The 18,632-nt window shown below is 42.3% G+C and overlaps 1 protein-coding gene across 1 annotated transcript in view; it reads right to left on the reverse strand.

The window, feature by feature from the left end:
* Nucleotides 1–2,282: 2,282 nt before the first annotated feature.
* The window catches only part of Rnf150 (ring finger protein 150), a 287,377-nt gene continuing 271,027 nt past the window's right edge, over nucleotides 2,283–18,632 (reverse strand). Inside the window, 1 exon segment of the mRNA XM_060393328.1 lies at nucleotides 2,283–10,056. Within this exon segment, the coding sequence (XP_060249311.1) occupies nucleotides 9,938–10,056 (119 nt within the window). The 3' untranslated portion in view covers nucleotides 2,283–9,937.

Here is an 18,632-nt window from a genome sequence, read left to right on the forward strand (position 1 = left end):
CCCCCTGTCTGCAGTCCTCCCTCTGCCATATTCTTTCCTGTCCTCTGTTCCATCCCTATCCCTCCCAATCCTTACCCTGACACTACCCCTCCTTAATAATCTTCCCTCCTCACCCTACTCAATCCTTTCTCCCACCCTATGTCCAGTCCTTTCTTTCATTTTATCTGACATAATCCTGATCAGCTAGGGACAGTGAATTAGTTACTTCTGCTGTGACCAAACACAGCTCATTTAGAAGGGAAGCTGTTTATCATGGTGGGCAAGGCATAGTAGTGGGAGTTGAGGCTGGGACCATTCACATCTCCACTGTTCAATGAGTAGAGAGCAGGCAATGCTGGGACTCATCTTGCTTTCTCCTATTTGCTGTTGTTCAGTCTGGGATCCCAGCCCATGGGGTGGTACCAGCCACATGCAAGGTGACCCCCACTTTCAGTTAAATGTCTCTGGAAACAGTCTCACAGACATGCTCCACAGTGTGCCTTATGAATGTCTCCTAATGCAGTCATGTTGCTAACCCTTACTAACCACCATAGGTGGGGACAAGAGGTCTGTGGAACATGCAAAGCACACGTGGGAAATGCTATCTGGCAAGGAGTTTCAGTTTGAATGATGATGCACTCATATAGGTGGCTTTGTCCAGGGTGAGGATGAAGAACAAAGTTCCAAGAAAATGTCCTGTCAACATTCAGCATCATGAAGCACTAATATGTGAAGTTACCTTCTGATTTTATGGCAGTCTTTTGAAAGCCTTGGTCAACTAATACCGACTTCAGGTTACCTTATTCTCATCCTGTTGACCTCAGAATTCTGTGCTGTATTTTTGAGCATACAACAGCTTGTTCCCCATAGGAAGCCCCCAGCCCATTTGAAAGAGGCAAAGGCTGGAGCTGGGAGTAACAGTGTCTTGGTTCTGGGCATAATAACTTCATGTCTGTATGCAGAGAAACATCTGATGGTAGGTGTCTGGAAGATAAAAGTTGCATGATGGAAGTTTAAACTTCACGGTGCATTCCAATGTGACACAGCCATCATTCCTAACAATCTCTTGGATTATCTACCTCCCCACATGGCTGTATGGACTGTCCCTGGGGAAGCTAAGCTGTGAAAAGTACTGTTATGGACACAGTAGCTCCCAGAGGCCACAGCCACGTGTTTGAGTTTTTGACAGTGCCATCTCTGGGATCCACAACTCCTTGTGGGGAGCTTGGGAGACAAGGCTAGATCGGGCAAGAGCTGGGTCTGCACCACCCTGGGGTTCTGTTGACTTCCTGTGGGTGATTCACTGACTAGGGGTGCTGGTCACTTCCTTTGCCTCCCTGTCCCACCTGAAGGTTCTGCTGTTTAAAATCATCTAGCAATGGTGGACTAAGGAAAGGACTCCATCCTCTGAGTGCAAGGGCTGGATATCAGATTCCCACATAAGAAAACAATGTCAGATGTGGTGGAGAATGGTGGGTCCCCAGGGGTTTGAAGGACAGCTAGCCTTTCATACCTGGCTACTTTTGGATCAGTGAGAAACCCTGTTTCAAAAACAACGTGGATAGCATTGAAGAATGACACCTGTGGTTGACCTCTGGCTTACACTCATACTGTACACACACACACACACACACACACACACACACACTCCCTCTCTCTCTAAAATCCTAAAATGGATGATAAGCAGATGTTTGTGATGTGGCTACCATAAACTACCTGGAACACCCCCAAAGTGCAGCCATGATTAAAAATACAAACCTGCGAGGGACGGAAATGGCACTTTGGATAGCACTCCCCCTGCTCCTTGAACAGCATCACCAGTGAACTGGCCAGCCCTTCTTGTGCAAAATGTTAATATTTTAATTTTCTTGCATTAATTTATCTTTTATTTAGTGCATGTGTGTGCCTATGCATCTCTCTCTCTCTCTCTCTCTCTCTCTCTCTCTCTCTCTCTCTCTCTTATGTACAACAATATATTTGCAGATGAGAAAAGAACCTTCAGAATTTTCTTTTTTCCTTCCTTGGCTTCTGTCTTCAGTTCAAACTTGGGTCATCAGGCTTGACAGCAAATGCCCTTAATTTCTAAGCCATTTCACCAGCCCAGTGTTAACCTTTTCAGTCAGAGCTGTGAGGAGGTCCAATGCCTGACAAATGACCTACCTGGGAGAAATGAGTCAGCTGTTATCATTTTTGGTCTTTTGCTGTAATAATGATTAAACAGCAAATATGGATGTTTTGATAGCCTAGGGCCACTTAAGGAGAGCTGACGAAGTTAGGAGATATAGATGGCACAAGCACAAAAATCTGTTTTTCATTTTATTAAAAAAACAACAAAACAAAACAAAAATTTTCTGGAAGTCACAATCCTTGTTTTAAAATCTTTAGAGTTTGATATATCTTGACTGTTTGTCAGAACACGGTTGCATTTATTTACATTATGGTCTTTAATATAATGAAAATAATCATATCTAATTGAATGTTTTCAACTCTCATCCTTAACATTCCATCACCAGCCCAGGACCAGATAAACTGTAGATGCTCTCCAAGCACACCAAAGCAAAATAAAATCTGTATTTCCTTACAGAAGATGGATTCCTTTAAAATCAAATATTTTTCCTTCCAATTTCCTTTTAATTTAAAAAGATATAAAGTGCTTAAAAGGAGTAGAGTACAGGCAGTGGGGAGAAAGAAAAGAGACTTATATAGAAACACAAATGAACAAACCACAAACAGAAAATAACCATGCTGCCCTGACCAGGCGTGCAGATATTCAGGGGACTCTCTCTGCAGGGTCATGATGTCTTCGCAGCATGGCTGTAGAACTCACCACTTTCAGCACATAAGAGAACCAAACTCCAGGTCCAAAGTTCCCCATGCAAAAACCACCCAGAGCCGGTTCTTGTAATTTGTGGATCAGATGGCAAGGAAATAAAGGAAAGTCCCTCTTGTCTCCTCGGACTATGAGGTACATGTGGCCCACAGACCTGCCAAAATGACATTGTGGGCAAGCTCAATAAAATACTGACCGTGGCATCATCTTTTTTTTTTTTTTTTTTTTACAACAGAATCACCGAATCATGTTAGGGAGGAAAATTAAAGGCATTGGATTTTCCCTTTGCTCTTGGGAGTTGGGGTGCTGGGACCTGGCTTATGACACCGTGCCTGATTATTTCAGACTTGCAAATCCATTTCTTTGTAGAGTTTTTTCTTTTAAATCACAAATAATGTGTTACAAAGAGAGTAACAACAACAACAATAACAACAAATGTTTCCCTACCCCCTGTTTTTGAATTGACAACTGCTGGTTATGGTCTGCAGGTTACACAAGTGCGTTTACTCAGGATATTCTGCAAATGAGAAAATTCTTTCTTCCACCTAGTGAGAGGTTTAAAGAACCCCTTCCCACAATGGATAGAATGTAAGCTCACAAATACAAAATTATTTCAAGTTCTCTAAACATGATGGACAGTCCACTATAAAAATAACACTCCCTCCCCTCCCTCTCCCACTTGTAAATCTCTTCCTAATTATAAAATGGTAAAATTGTTTCCTATTGGTAAGCTGAAGTCGGAGTAGATTGATACCGCAGACATACAAAAGGTCAGTATTTCATACCATTTACATTCAGACGGAAAAAGTGATTTTACTGATCCTCCTTTTCAATTTCACAATAGGAAGTGGGTCTAAGTCAAAAGTCACACATTCTGCCTGCTGATATTTCTGCACACGTCCCCGTCGGAGGCATCTTCCTGGACAGCAACGGTTTAAAACAGGTCTGCTTGGAGGTGTCCTACAGCTCTTTAGACGTCATAACATTCTCTCTTCGTTTGATAAGTGTTGGCCAAATCCTCTGCTATTGAGGGAATGGTATGGATGAAAAATAAGTAAAACACATGTCGAAACGGAGACCTGTGTCAAAGAAATTTGCTGAAAGAGCCTAGGCTTCGTTCCAGCAGAGGGCGCTCTGCCTCTTCACAAAAACATCCTATCAAACCTTAAGTACCAAGATGCCAACAGAAATTTGTATTGCTGAGCATCCTTTAAATGCTGTCTCTACAGGCAACAATTTGGTATTTTCCTCAAAGAGCAGGATCTACTACAGTGAGACAGCTCTTATACATGAAAATTCTTTGGCTATTTAAAAATCTTCCCATGCTCAAAGAAAACTATTATGAGTTCAATATAAACACTAGTTTTGTCTGGAAGTTCCGAACAAAAAAGGGGTTAAACACTAGAGTTTAAAGATGGTGTGTCACTAAGGCCACGGTGCATTTATTTTAGATTTGTGGGTTTAGCAGAACAAAGCAGCGGCCTGAAAAGCCGCAGCCCTCAAGGACTCCATCTTGACTTTCATTTTTGAGAACACTGGGAGAAAATTCAGCGAGTTCATGGAAGAACATGTGTCCATTTGAGCGGCGATCAGTCTTTGGTTTATTTAGCACATGTGGTCCTCATATCTTCCATGCTTTCTCAAGGTCACCACTTGCCTAAGGATGCGCTAACTAACCCACAGACTTTCTTCCCAGCAATGACTTTGGGTGACTCAGTTTTCTCTCTTTTCTCTGTAGATTTTGTCTGCCTCTATAGAGGTCTTATGAGAAGCAAATCCCCACCATACTATCATCAATAAAAACATATCAAGTGGCCAAAGAGCAAACAGCTCTGCAGTGAGTATGGATATCAATAGTGCCTTGGTGCTAGAGGATCTGGCCACTTAGGTTCTTGAAAAAGCCACTTGATTATGATGGACACACAAAAGGGGAGAGAATGGGTGAGGCTCTTACAAGAGAAGGAGTTGATATGATAAAAGGGCTTGGTAATTAAAAGTCCACATGGATCCGCACTCACTTCATCAGTTCTGGGATGATAACATTACAGCATCAAAAGGCTCAGAGTGGAGCAAAGTGGTTCCCTGGCTACCAGAGCTGAAATACTACCATCCCTACTGCAGAAGGTCTGATGTTGAGAGCAAAGAAGGAGAAAGAAGAGCTACAAAGCAGTGAGAAACTAAGACTTGCTCTTCAGAATTCACTTATTTTTCAGGCTATTCCAATCTTCTTTGCAATCAAGAAATTTTAAACTCATGAATATTGAGTTATTTTTGTTTTGTTTTGTTTTTCCAAGACAAGGTTTCTCTGTATAGCCCCAGCTGTCCTGGACTAGCTTTGTAGACCAGGCTGGCCTTGAACTCACAGAGAGCCTCCTGTCCCTGCCTCCCAGAGTGCTGGAATTACAGGCGTGGACCACCACACTGGGCTCGAATACTCAATTCTTTAAAAACTTGCACTCCTTGGGACTCAAAGTAGCTCTGAACCCAGAGGAGGCATCTTTTCAGAGAGACTTTCCACCTAGCTGCTCTACCTTCATCTGGGATCCTACCTCCTCTTTGATGTCCTTCAAGGTTGCCTCACCTGGGAAATGCAGACATCATCCATCAACCCTGCTCCTCAGACCTCTCCTAGCAGGGACAGAGGTACTGCTCAAGAAAGCCAGGTAGCAGGTAACAGGTAGCAGGTAGTGCCTTTGTTCCTCTTTGACAGTATTAAGTGGCCGATAGACCATGTCCAAGAACTGAGTCCCAATGTTAGGTGATAGAGAGCCTGGATAGATAGCAGATACGGTCACACAAATCCTGCTCCTGGGGGTCACATGACCTACAAGATCATAGATTCTGGCTTTGTAAGATAGTACATCTCCACAGTATTCTGGAACTGTAACCTGACTAGCTAGTATTTGCTTAGGGGACTTCCTTCAAGAAGCCAGGAAAAAGAGCAGCAGCAGGTGGATGTTATTAGAACATTCTATGTAAGAAGAGAACCTGATGAAATAAAAGTAAGATAGAAAAAAAGGAAATGAGATGCAAAATAGGGAAAGTGTGTGTGTGTGTGTGTGTGTGTGTGTGTGTGAGTGCACGTGTGTGCATGTGTACAAAGAAACAGACGGTTAAAAACACAGGGTGACACAGGAGTGCGCAGAAGAAACCCATGGGAGAGAAGTTAAGAATGCAACAGGAAGTCACCTCAATGGCTTCAGTAGCTCAGAAGGCTGGGACTCTCTTCATAGAGGATGTGACACTATTTCCTAAAATGTCTGAAAGTGTATGTGGGGTAATTTCCATGGTGTTCAGCCAAGGATATTCATTCAGTGGACAATTAAATGCCATTAAATCCTTATGCCCTATAATTTATTTCAGCACCAACTAAGCTTGCAACAAGAATCCTAGGCAGACTATCTGTCGTCCTTATTGTTTCTGGAAGTGTGGTAGCTCTAGGGAAGATGTCTGTGCTGTAAAGGAAATGGCTACTGGGCATAGGCATTCTTAACAGGACTACACCAAGACCCATGAACAGCCACAGATGAGAAAAATACCAAAGCAAAAATAACAAACGAACTTCTTTGGACAGAAACAGTGTTGGAATAACTAGGTGCCTCTATGATCTCCCCTCCTCCCCTCCAGGCAGGGTTTCTCTGTGTAGCCTTGGCTGTCCTGGAACTCACTTTGTATATCAGAATGGGCTCCACTCACAGAGATTGGCCTGCCTCTGAGTGTTGGGACTAGAGGTATGCTCCACTATTACCTGGCTGCCCATTATTTTATCACCTTTCTCCATACTGTATCCCTCCCTTGGTTGTGTGATATTGAAGGCACAACCAAACCCTAGGGGCTAGTTGATGTTCAAATGCTATATTCATGAGGTATTGACACTTCAGAATGACTAACCTCACAGGAGGAAGCCATTTTGAAAGTGACTTTGAGGGAGTTCAAGGGCTCTTTTCCTCTCACAGCCTTGGCATGGTGGACAATGATGAAGAGAAAACTGCTCACTATTCGCCAAGCAGAGGCCGAATGGCTGAAAGCCTCAGAGATCCTTTCTTGATAAGGTCACACAGATTGTGTGTGGGGTCAGCATGCAGTTTCCTACACTTTTCCTCATCTCTGAGTTCTAGTTCTCTAGAACTGGGCAGCCATGAGGAGGAGGAACTAGGGGTTGAGGTACATTCTCTTTGGCTAACTGTCACACACGAGTCTCAGGGTTTGTCATAGAAGTGAGGGTGTGATTTTATTTCAGCACCAAATCAGCATTGTTGGATGTTTTGTTTTTAACAAACAACTGATCAGAGAAGTGACAGTTGGTGGTAGTGGACACTAGTGCTTAGGAAGGCTATTTGAACCCCAATTAACTATAGAACAAGCATACCTCTTGCCCTCTCCTTGGGTGACTTGGGTAAAGTCTGGTTCTCGCTTGGGGAAAACTGAGGTAATAGTCTCCTTTTATTTCTGTCAGAATCAGAAGAACACTTACAAGGATTCTGGAACATCTTTGAGGCTGTACTGTCCAGCTGGTGACCACTAGGCACGTGTGGCTACTGAAAGCTTGAGCTGTGGCTAATAAAAGTTGAGATGTGCTGTGTGTGTAAAAGACAATGGAGTTAGAAGATGTAACAAAAAGAGGAAAATGTTTTCTTAATACTTTATCAATTACACATGGAAACAATATTTGGTTAAATAAAATATTAAATTATCTTCACCTGTTTCTTTTTTGCTTTTTAAAATGTTACAGGTAATGGGAAGTTAAAAAAAATAAGTATGTGACTTGGATTGTGTTTCTGTTTGCAGAGCTGGTGCAGACACTTGCTGCAGAAAAACACACTCCTTTAAATACATGCTCAGTTTGCATTCCCAGGCCATACAGTCATGTGCAGATCACTCAGTCTTCAAGTCAGAGAAGTCTATGTAAGAGCTTTTCCAATTTATTTTGAAAGAAAAACTTTCTTGTTAATCTTTCTTTTGCTGTCAAGGTCATAGGAAGCCAGCCCCACGGTCATATCAAAACCTTCTGTGGTAAGCGGAGACTTGTAGGCTCTGAGAGTTTGCCATAGGATCACCTTGGAGTCAAATTCACCCACTAAGGATGGACCTCTTGGATCCTTCATCATCCACACAGCATCCTACAGGATCTCAGGCCAAGGGCTTGCTTTTGTAATCAATGACTTACCTGACCGATGGCCAGAAAACACTACCCACCAAAGCTCCTTCTGGGCACACAGTGTAATTTGTATTTCTTTTGTTGCTGAATTACCCTAATTTCATTAGACCTCATATCAAAATCTGCTTTATGACACAACTGTTTTCACAAACAGATCTCCCTGGAGAAGTGAGTGATCCAGAACAGATCAGTTTAAACAGGTGACAGTTAACTTTACTTACACATCCTGTTTCAGCACTTAATGACTTTCTTGCTGTGGATCTTCTTAGCCCTTTGAAACTGACATTAATTATGGGAAGGGCTAGACCCTACACAGAATAGGTTTTTCTGAAGGCTGTTATCATCTTCCTGCCTTTCTGTCTACTCATACACCATTGAATAGGAACCCATTAATAGTAGTTAAAAAATAAAAAAGAGCAGTAGAGAATTCCATTACACTGAACTCAAAATTCCAGTGGGCAGCAAGGATTTAGAGATCAGCCAAGCCCAGTTTGAATTATATTAGTGTAATGAGGTGGAAAAGCCCAAATCAAATACATAAATACAGCTCAGTGGGGAGAGCAAGCTCTCCTGGTTAATCCCTGCTCTGTGTGACCTAGCCAGCTGCTAGAGAGAGGAGAGCCTCCTGTTTGTCCAGTGACACAGGGGGCCACCTCTGTCTCTGAGCTTGCTGCATGTATCACAAAACTGTCCATTTGAAAAAAAAAGTATATATTTTTTTGTCATTGTTTCGAACAAAATAAGAATGAAATCATAAGAGCCCATAATAATCATGGGTTTTGATAGTTATTTGCTAATTTTTTTTCTCTTTTTCTCTTGTTTCTCACAATTAGGAAAAACTTGATTTAGAAGTTTCTCATGATGTAATTTTTTTGGTTCAGACTTTTTCAAGTCATACCTCATTCTTCTCTTGATACCCAAATGCTCTCAGGAGAGCCTGAGGTGCAGACCGCTAAGTTTAGTTCTTTCCATGTAGGCTCGTGAGGGTTTAACAGAGCAGCATCTGAAGCTTACACCTGGATGCCAGCAACCTAAGAAAACTGTTGCATCTTTTTTACTGCCTGTGCCCATAGAACTCACTTATGCAAGTGAGAAACTGCTGAGGCCTTGGGGAAATCAGGGAGATGGGAATCTTCCTTGCCCTGGGAAGATGGGGGATCAGGTTTTTAAACCAGGATTATAGTCACTCACTCCGAACACTGGCATTCGTGCACTTTGGGGAATAGACCCTCAAGTAAGATGAGCTCACTTCTCCCTGAAAGCTCTCTCCTGCAGGGGTGGCCATGGGTAGAGCAAGGGGAAACCTCTGAGATGTAGCTGAGAGCGATGCGCAATGGACTCAGTGTTGCTGTCTCCGGCAGCTGGGCTCGCCAAGACACACTCTGAGGAGGGAGTTAAACCCTTGATGAATTCCGGCCTTCCAGCATTTCAGGGTGCTGAGGTGATTCTCAAAGTCATACACACTTCATACTGATAACTCGTGTCTACAAATCTCAGAGATGTGGAACAAACCTCTCATTGGAGAAGCAACCAGAACTTCTAAACAGACCTCTGTACATAGCTGGAGTGAATCAAAGGGAAATAGAGCAATAGATGGAAAGCACACATCATCTTTGGAAAGAAATTGCCAAGGGAATGAAACCATCTCCCCAAACAAGAACAAAAAGACAGGAGAAGCTGACATGAAGTGAAGAAGTCGTGAAATGTCTCCTTCCGGTCTGCCGTGCGTCTGCGTGGACACAGAGGACTCCAGCTTTCAACTTCCACACCAAGGCCTCAGGCTGTGGCAGAGACTGGGACCCGCATCCTGATCCGGGAGACTTTGGATATTGCTTTCTTTACCACCCTCTAACAGAGTGCCCTAGGGTCGCCATGGCGATCTGAAGAGCGTCTATCCAGTTCAAGGCTTAGAACATGCTTCCTTCCTGTCCCCCTGGGTCCTGTGTTTTCTTTTGCCTGTTTCCACCATCTCAGGATTTCACCTCTTCGCAGTCTTGGTCAGTGGAAAGTTCTACATCAGACAGCCCCACTTCCAGCGCCATAATCAACGAAATGTCGGAGTCACTGCTTACTGCTGGCTCTTGATCACCTGGTGGGGACAAGGCAAAGTTCATGGTCAACATTACGCTAAATCTTTGGATGCTTCCTTTTTAGTATGATTGCTCCTAGTGGTGTTTCTTATTTTTTCTTTTAAAGATCTATTTTTATTCTTTTAAGTGTATGATGTGGATTTTCAGTGGGTCTGCTTGTGCGTATGTGCACATGAGTGCAGGTGCCTGTGGAGGCCAGAGACACTGGACCCCTTAGATTCCCCAGTGTGGATGCTGTCATCTGAACTCGTTTCCTCTGGAAGAGTAGTATGCAGTTTAAAACACTGATCCATCTCCCCATCCCATTTACTAGCATTTCTTTAAAAGCTGTGAGAAAGTCTTAGGAAAAAAATGGTTGTTCTGTAAAAACTCTAATTCAAACCTCACCTCAAAACACAGCACCAGATAAATTCTAAATGAATCAGAAAGTTAAGTGTAAGCCATTACAGGAGTAATCTGATAGAGGCTCACCATGGTAGTGCATGCCTGTGACTTCAGCACTGTGGTGGCAGAGGAGGGAAGACTGTGAGCTTGAGGTTAGCCTGAGGTGCTCGGTGAGACCACATCTCAAAAAAGGAAAACCCAAATAGAAACAATCCAATTGTTCTGTGATGCTAATACTGACTGCCAGTTTGACAGAATCCAGATTCATCCAAGAGACAAACCTCTGTACATGTCAGGGTAGGAGTGTCTGAACTTCATTACAGAGGTAGACGTTGGTGGCGATCTTTCCATGGCCTGGGGTCCTGAACTGAATGAATGGAAGGAGGCTGCTTGAGCACTAGTCTTCATCCCTCTGCTTCTAACTGCAGACTCAATGTGATTGCCTGCCTCAAATTTCTTCTGCCATAACTTTCTCACTGTGATGACTGTACCTCAAACTGTAGCCAGAATAAGGCCCTTCCTTTTTGACTTGAGTTTGTTTTGTCAGATATTTGGTCACAGAAATAAGAAAATAGCAAATGCCAAAACAGTAACAACAGCAAAATTAATAGAGTAGAAGAAAATATATTGTATATGTTGTGATGATCAGTTTTCATTGTCTACTTGACATGATCTACAGCCACCTGGGAAGAGAGTCTTGGGGAGGGACTGTGTAGATCATCCTTGCCTGTGGGCATGTCTTTGGGAGATTATTTTGATCAAGTTAATTGAGGTGGGAAAAGTTGTCTACAGAGGGTAAGACCATTCTCCACCTGGGAATCTGGAACTGTATGGGGGCGGGGGATGAACTGAATATGAGCATGCATTCTCTCTCTGCTCTTGACTGTGGCTATGACCAGCCGCTTCCTGCAGCCTTGACTTCCCCACAGTGATATCACCAGGACTTCCAAGCTGAATGAAACATTTCTTCAACAAGCTGCTTTTGTCAACGTATTTTATCAAGGCAACAGAAAAAGGGGCAATGACAAAGTGTGTTTCTGAGTTGCAAAATGTGTATCTCATATATGTGACAGGGCAAGAAAAGTCGTTGAGTAATTCATGGAACTGAACTTAAATTTTAGAAAATGCTATCGATATAAATTAATGCTTAAGGCATACATTAGCTGGGAGAACTTCACACCACAGAGAATTACACTGTCCGGTATACACCTGGAGGAGGAGGTCACCATCCAGTGCCTTCCCTGCTTACTTTCTACCTTGTTTATTTGACACAGGATCCCTGGATCTTGTTGATTAGGCAAGAGTGGCTGGAAAGCAGGCTCTGGGAGTCCTGTCTCTGTCCTCTGTCCCCCGATTCCTGTCTTGAAACTGTAAGCGTATATCACTGAACCTGGCTTCTAGGTGGGTGCTGGGGATGGTACCCAGATTCTTATGATTGCCAGTTCCTCAGTCACAGGATTGTGTTCTAAACAGCAAAAGCCTTCAAAATCCTCAAGAAAGATAATCCAACAGAAAAGCTGGCACAGAAGAATATAATACAGACACCTAATAAGTAGAAGTCAAAATGAAGTGTTCTTTTTTGCAAATGTAATCTTTGCTCTTGAGAAAAGATAATGTTACAGTTAAGAGTATACTGAGATGGGTTTGTTGAAACATTGAAAACAGAAATGTAAATCTTTTTAAGCTTTTAAAAATGTAAGTTCTTTTTTATTTTTTAAAAGATTTATTATGTTTTTTTTTTCAATGCAGTTTATTCAGGAACCTTGAACAATCATCTGACCCTGGGGAAAGCCAGCCCACAGCTTAAATAGCCTCTGGGTAGCCAACCCCAGCGTGCCACGTGGGCAATGCAGATAGGTCCACATACATGGAAGCAAGCCAGATCCTCAGCCTTAGCCAAATGTGGAATTGTTCGTGACAGAGAGCACTCACCATCGGGAAGGTGGAAGGCAGAAACTAGCTCCATCTTTAAGGCGCAGCATTCCGCAGCTCTCTACAGTTCCCCCTTTTTGTTTTAGACGCATCAGGCAAGAGTAGAGGTCTGATTTCTGATATTAGAAATAAATTGGGACTTTGTACCAATGTTCATTTAGGTGTCATCCACCCAAAGAGCATCAGACCCGTCCGATACCTTTTTCTCAGAGGCGGGACCTGGGGCATCAACCCACATGCAACCAGACATGCTCTTCTCTGGGTCCAAAGCGGCTGACCCTGAGTACAGTGCTTAGCCTCGCATCCTGAGCATAACATTTTAGCTCCCATGCTTGGGGAGACTGTCCTGCTTCAATGGCTGTAAAGGCCTGAATGATCATGGCTGCATTACGCTGTTGTGAGACTCTAATCTTGCATATATAACACAGGCAAACCAAGGAGACCAACACCAGAAGGCCTGCTAACACTCCCATGCCCGCCCATTCCTTCAGATGATTCATGGCTGCAGCAATCCATGATGATAATCCTGTGGCTAGTCCTGCGTCCACTCTGGTAGAATTTACTGTGACAATGGCCACTCTCAGCTGCTCCATCGTAGTATTGAATTCTCCAGTCCAATTACCTACAATATAGCTTGACAATTGTTTAGACAGATTTGCAGCACAGGAAAAATTCTCATGTTATATGCTAGTGACTCAAAGTCCAGCATATTTTAATTGACAGCCAAGTTGAGCGATTTGCCATAGGGTATCAATTTGCTCCTGCACGAGGTCAATCCTCTGATTGAACACCATCAAGCTTCCTTTTAGTTGAGCATTAATTCCTTTTTGTACAACTAAGGCATGAGCTACATTGGCTAAATGATTATTCAGGGTCTGAGCAGTCTGCCCAGTATGACTCATGGCTAATGCCCCAGTGGTAGCTCCAACAGCCGCCAATGAGATGGCAGTAACAATGGTGGCTGTAGTTCAAGATCCCTTTTCTGTCTGAAGAGAGTCATAGCGTGAGGGGCATCAACGGGCACAGGCACCCAGCGAGGCATGCGAGTAACCAGGGCATACCTAAATTTACTAGCATTCCAGCATTGGGCAAAAAAGCAAGTATCATTACCACAATTACTTGGCTCTATCTGGCTAATAATGAATAAAAATGGGGGATATAAACAAACAGGTGTGGGCTTATATGAAATATTATAAGAAGCCTTAACCCCCTCGTTGGAACATCCTGCATCAGTTCTAGAACTAGCAGTGGTGGTGTCCGAGGTCTGAGTAGGTTCAGGAGACCATTGCCCCCAGGGGCTAGATGTGCTCCATGTAAATTGACTAACTCCATGTTTTCCTCCACTTTTGAAAGTCATTTAAGGTTCTTAAATTATTTTTTCCCTTTTTTTTTTTAATTTTTCATCAATTACACTTTATTCATTCTGCATCCCCCCATAAGCCCCTCCCTTCTTCCCTTCCAATCCCACCGTCCCTCCTCCCTCTGCATGCATGCCACTCCCCAAGTCCACTGATAGGGGAGGTTCTCCTCTCCTTTCTGATCTTAGTCTATCAGTTCACATCAAAAGTGGCTGCATTGTCCTCGACTATGGCCTGGTAAGGCTGCTCCCCATCAGGAGGAGGTGACTAAAGAGCAGGCCAGTCAGTTCATGTCACAGGCAGTCCCTTTTCACATTACTATGTAACCCAATTGGACTCTGAACTGCCCTGGGCTACATCTGTGCAGGGGTTCTGGGTTATCTCTATGAATAGTCCTTGGTTGGAGTATGAGTCTCTGGGAAGTTCCCTGTGTTCAAATTTTCTTGTTCTGTTGCTCTCCTTGTGGAGAACCTGTCCTCTCCAGCTCTTACTATTTCCCAGTTCTTACCTAAAATTCCATTCACTCAGCCCAACAGTTGCCCCTCAGGCTCAGCATCTGCTTTGATAGTCTGTAGGGCAGAGGCTTTCAGAGGCCCTCTGTAGTAGGTTCCTAGGTTGTTTCCTGTTTTCTTCTTCTTCTGATGTCCATCCTCTTTGCCTTTCCGGATGGGGATTGGACATTTTAGTTAGGGTCCTCTCTCTTGCTTAGTTTCTTTAGATGCACAGGTTTTAGTGGGTTTCTCCTATGTTGTATGTCTATATGAGTGAGTATATACCATGTGTGTCTTTTTGCTTCTGGGACAACTCACTCAGGATAATCCTTTCCAGATCCCACCATTTACCTGCAAATTTCATGATTTCCTTATTTTTCATTGCTGAGTAATATTCCATTGTGTAGATGTACCACAATTTCTGCATCCATTCTTCAGTTGAGGGGCATCTGGGTTGTTTCCAGCTTCTGGCTATTACAAATAAAGCTGCTACAAACATGGTTGAGCAAATGTCCTTTTTGTGTACTTGAGCCTCTTTTGGATATATGCCCAGTAGTGGTATGGCTGGATCTTGAGGAAGCGCTATTCCTAGTTGTCTGAGAAAGCGCCAGATTGCTTTCCAGAGTGGTTGTACAAGTTTACATTCCCACCAGCAGTGGAGAAGGGTTCCCCTTTCTCCACAACCTCTCCAGCATGTGTTGTCACTTGAGTTTTTCATCTTGGCCATTCTCATGGGTGTAAGGTGAAATCTCAGGGTTGTTTTGATTTGCATTTCCCTAATGGCTAGTGAGGTTGAGCATTTCTTTAAGTGCTTCTCTGCCATTCGATATTCCTCTACAGAGAATTCTCTGTTTAGCTCTGTTCCCCATTTTTTAAGTGGATTACTTGGTTTGCTGCTTTTCAGCTTCTTTAGTTCTTTATATATACTGGATATGAGTCCTCTGTCAGATAAAGGGTTGGTGAAGATTCTTTCCCAATCTGTAGGCGGTCGCTTTGTTTTGATGACGGTGTCCTTTGCTTTACAGAAGCTTTTCAGTTTCATGAGGTCCCATTTATTGATTGTTGCTCTTAGAGCCTGTGCTGTTGGTGTTCTGTTCAGGAAGTTTTCCCCTGTACCAATGAGTTCTAGGGTATTCCCCACTTTTTTTTTCAAGCTGATTTAATGTGTCTGGTTTTATGTTGAGGTCTTTGATCCACTTGGACTTCAGTTTTGTGCAGGGTGACAAGTATGGATCTATTTTCATTTTTCTACATGTAGACATCCAGTTAGACCAGCACCATTTGTTGAAGATGCTATCTTTTTTCCATTATATGGTTTTGGCTTCTTTGTCAAAGATCAGGTGTCCATAAGTGTGTGGGTTTATTTCTGGGTCCTCTGTTCGGTTCCATTGATACACCATTCTGTTTCTATGCCAGTACCATGCAGTTTTTAAAACTGTTGTTCTATAGTACAACTTAAGATCAGGGATGGAGATACCTCCGGAAGATCTTTTATTGTAGAGGATTGTTTTAGCAATTCTGGGTTTCTTGTTATTCCATATGAAGTTGAGAATTTTTCTTTCCAGGTCTGTAAAGAATTGTGTTGGTAATTTGATGGGCATTGCATTGAATCTGTAGATTGGTTTTGGTAAGATGGCCATTTTTACTATGTTAATCTTGCCAAGCCATGAGCATGGGAGATCTTTCCATCTTCTCATATCTTCTTCTAATTCTTTCTTCAGAGATTTGAAATTTTTTTCATACAAGTCTTTGACTTCCTTGGTTAGGGTTACTCCGAGGTACCTTATGTCATTTGTGGCTATTGTGAAGGGTGTTGTTTCCCTAATTTCTTTCTCAGCCCTTTTGTCATTTGTATACAGGAGGGCAACTGATTTTTTTGAGTTAATTTTGTATCCGGCCACTTTGCTGAAGGTGTTTATCAGCTGTAGGAGTTCCCTGGTAGAGTTTTTGGGGTCACTCACATATACTATCATATCATCTGCAAATAATGATAATTTGACTTCTTCCTTTCCAATTTGTATCCCCTTGATCTCCTTCAACCATCTTATTGCTCTAGCAAGGACTTCCAGCACTATGTTGAAGAGATATGGAGAGAGTGGGCAGCCTTGTCTTGTCCCTGATTTCAGTGGGATTGCTTTAAGTTTCTCTCCGTTCAGTTTGATGTTGGCTATAGGCTTGCTGTATATCGCCTTTACTATGTTTAGATATGTGCCTTTTATCCCTGATCTCTCCAATACTTTGAACATGAATGGATGTTGGATTTTGTCAAATGCTTTTTCAGCATCTAGGGAGATTATCATGTGGTTTTTTCCTTTCAGTTTGTTAATATGGTGGATCACATTGATGGATTTCCATATATTGAACTACCCCTGCATACCTGGGATGAAGCCTACTTGGTCATAGTGTATAATATCTTTGATGTGTTCTTGGATTCGGTTTGCAAGTATTTTATTAAGTATTTTTGCATCAATGTTCATAAGGGAGATTGGCTGGAAATTCTCTTTCTTTGTTGAGTCTTTGTGAGGTTTAGGTACCAACGTGACTGTGGCTTCATAGAATGAATTTGGTAATATTCCTTCTGTTTCTATTTTGTGGAATAGTTTGAAGAGAATTGGTGTTAGCTCTTCTTTGAAGGTCTGGTAGAATTCTGCGCTGAAGCCATCTGGTCCTGGGCTTTTTTTGGATGGGAGACTTTTGATGACCGCTTCTATTTCTTTGGGGGATATAGGACTATTTAGTTGATTTACCTGGTCCTGATTCAGCTTTGGTAAGTCAAATTGATCAAGAAAATTGTCCATTTCATTTAGATTTTCAAATTTTGTGGCATATAGACTTTTGAAGTAAGTCCTAATGATTGTTTGGATTTCCTCAGTGTCTGTAGTTATATCCCCCTTTTCATTTCTGATTTTGTTGATTTGGGTGGTGTCTCTCTGCCTTTTAGTTAGCCTGGCTAAGGGTTTGTCGATCTTGTTGATTTTCTCAAAGAACCAGCTCTTGGTTTCATTGATTCTTTGAATTGTTTTATTTGTTTTTAATGGATTGATTTCAGCCCTGAGTTTGATTATTTCCAGCTGTCTGCTCCTTCTTGGTGTGTCTGCTTCTTCTTTTTCTAGGGTTTTTAAGTGAGCCATTAAGGTGCTTGAATGAGCTGTCTCGAATTTCTTCTTGAAGGCACTTAGTGCTATGAACTTTCCTCTTAGCACTGCTTTCATTGTGTCCCACAAGTTCGGGTATGTTGTGTCTTCATTTTCATTGATTTCTAGGAAGACTTTAATTTCTTTCTTTATTTCTTCCCTGACCCAGCTGTCATTTAGTAGCAAGTTGTTCAGTTTCCATGTGTGTGTAGGCTTTTTGCTATTTCTGTTGTTGTTGAAGTCCAGCTTTATTCCATGGTGATCAGACAGGATACAAGGGATTATTTCAATCTTCCTGTATCTGTTGAGGCTCACTTTGTGACCCACTATATGGTCTATTTTGGAGAAGGTTCCATGAGGTGATGAGAAGAAGGTAAATTCTTTGTGTTTGGGTGTAAAGTTCTGTAAATGTCTGTTAGGTCCATTTGATTCATGACCTCTGTCAGAGACATTGTTTCTTTGTTTAATTTCTGTTTTGTTGACCTGTCCTTTGTTGAGAGTGGGGTGTTGAAGTCTCCCACTATTAATGTGTGGGGATCTATATGTGCTTTAAATTTTATCAATGTTTCTTTCACAAATGTGGGTGCCCTTGTATTTGGGGCATAGATGTTCAGGATTGTGATGTCTTCCTGGTGGAATTTTCCCTTGATGAGTATGAAGTGTCCTTCCCCATCTCTTTTTATTAATTTTGGTTGAAAGTCTATTTTAGCAGATATTAGAATGGCTACTCCTGCTTGCTTCTTGGGTCCATTTGCTTGGAAAGCCGTCTTCCAACCCTTTACTCTCAGGTAATATCTATCTTTGTGTCTTAGGTGTGTTTCTTGTATGCAACAGATTGCTGGGTTTTGTTTACATATCCATTCTGTTAATCTGTGTCTTTTTATTGGAGAGTTGAGTCCATTGATGTTGAGAGAGATTAATGACCAGTGGCTGTTAGATCTCTTGATTTTGATGTTGGCTGTGGTCATCAGGTTGTGTGCTTGGTTGCTTTTTGTTTTACTGAAGTGAGGTTATTTATTTCCTGTGTTTTCTTGAATGTAGCTAGCTTTCTTGGGTTGTATTTTCCCTTCCAGTGTCTTCTGTAATGCTGGATTTGTTTGTAGGTATTGTTGAAATTTGTTTTTGTCATTGAATATCTTGTTTTCTCCATCTATGAGAACTGAGAGTTTTGCGGGGTATAGTAGCCTGGGCTGACATCTGTGTTCTCTTAGGGTCTGCATGATATCTGTCCAGGCCCTTCTGGCTTTCATAGTCTCTGTTGAAAAGTCAGATGTGA

The sequence above is a fragment of the Meriones unguiculatus genome, chromosome 10 (assembly GCF_030254825.1).
Source record: "Meriones unguiculatus strain TT.TT164.6M chromosome 10, Bangor_MerUng_6.1, whole genome shotgun sequence".
Lineage (NCBI taxonomy): Eukaryota > Metazoa > Chordata > Mammalia > Rodentia > Muridae > Meriones > Meriones unguiculatus.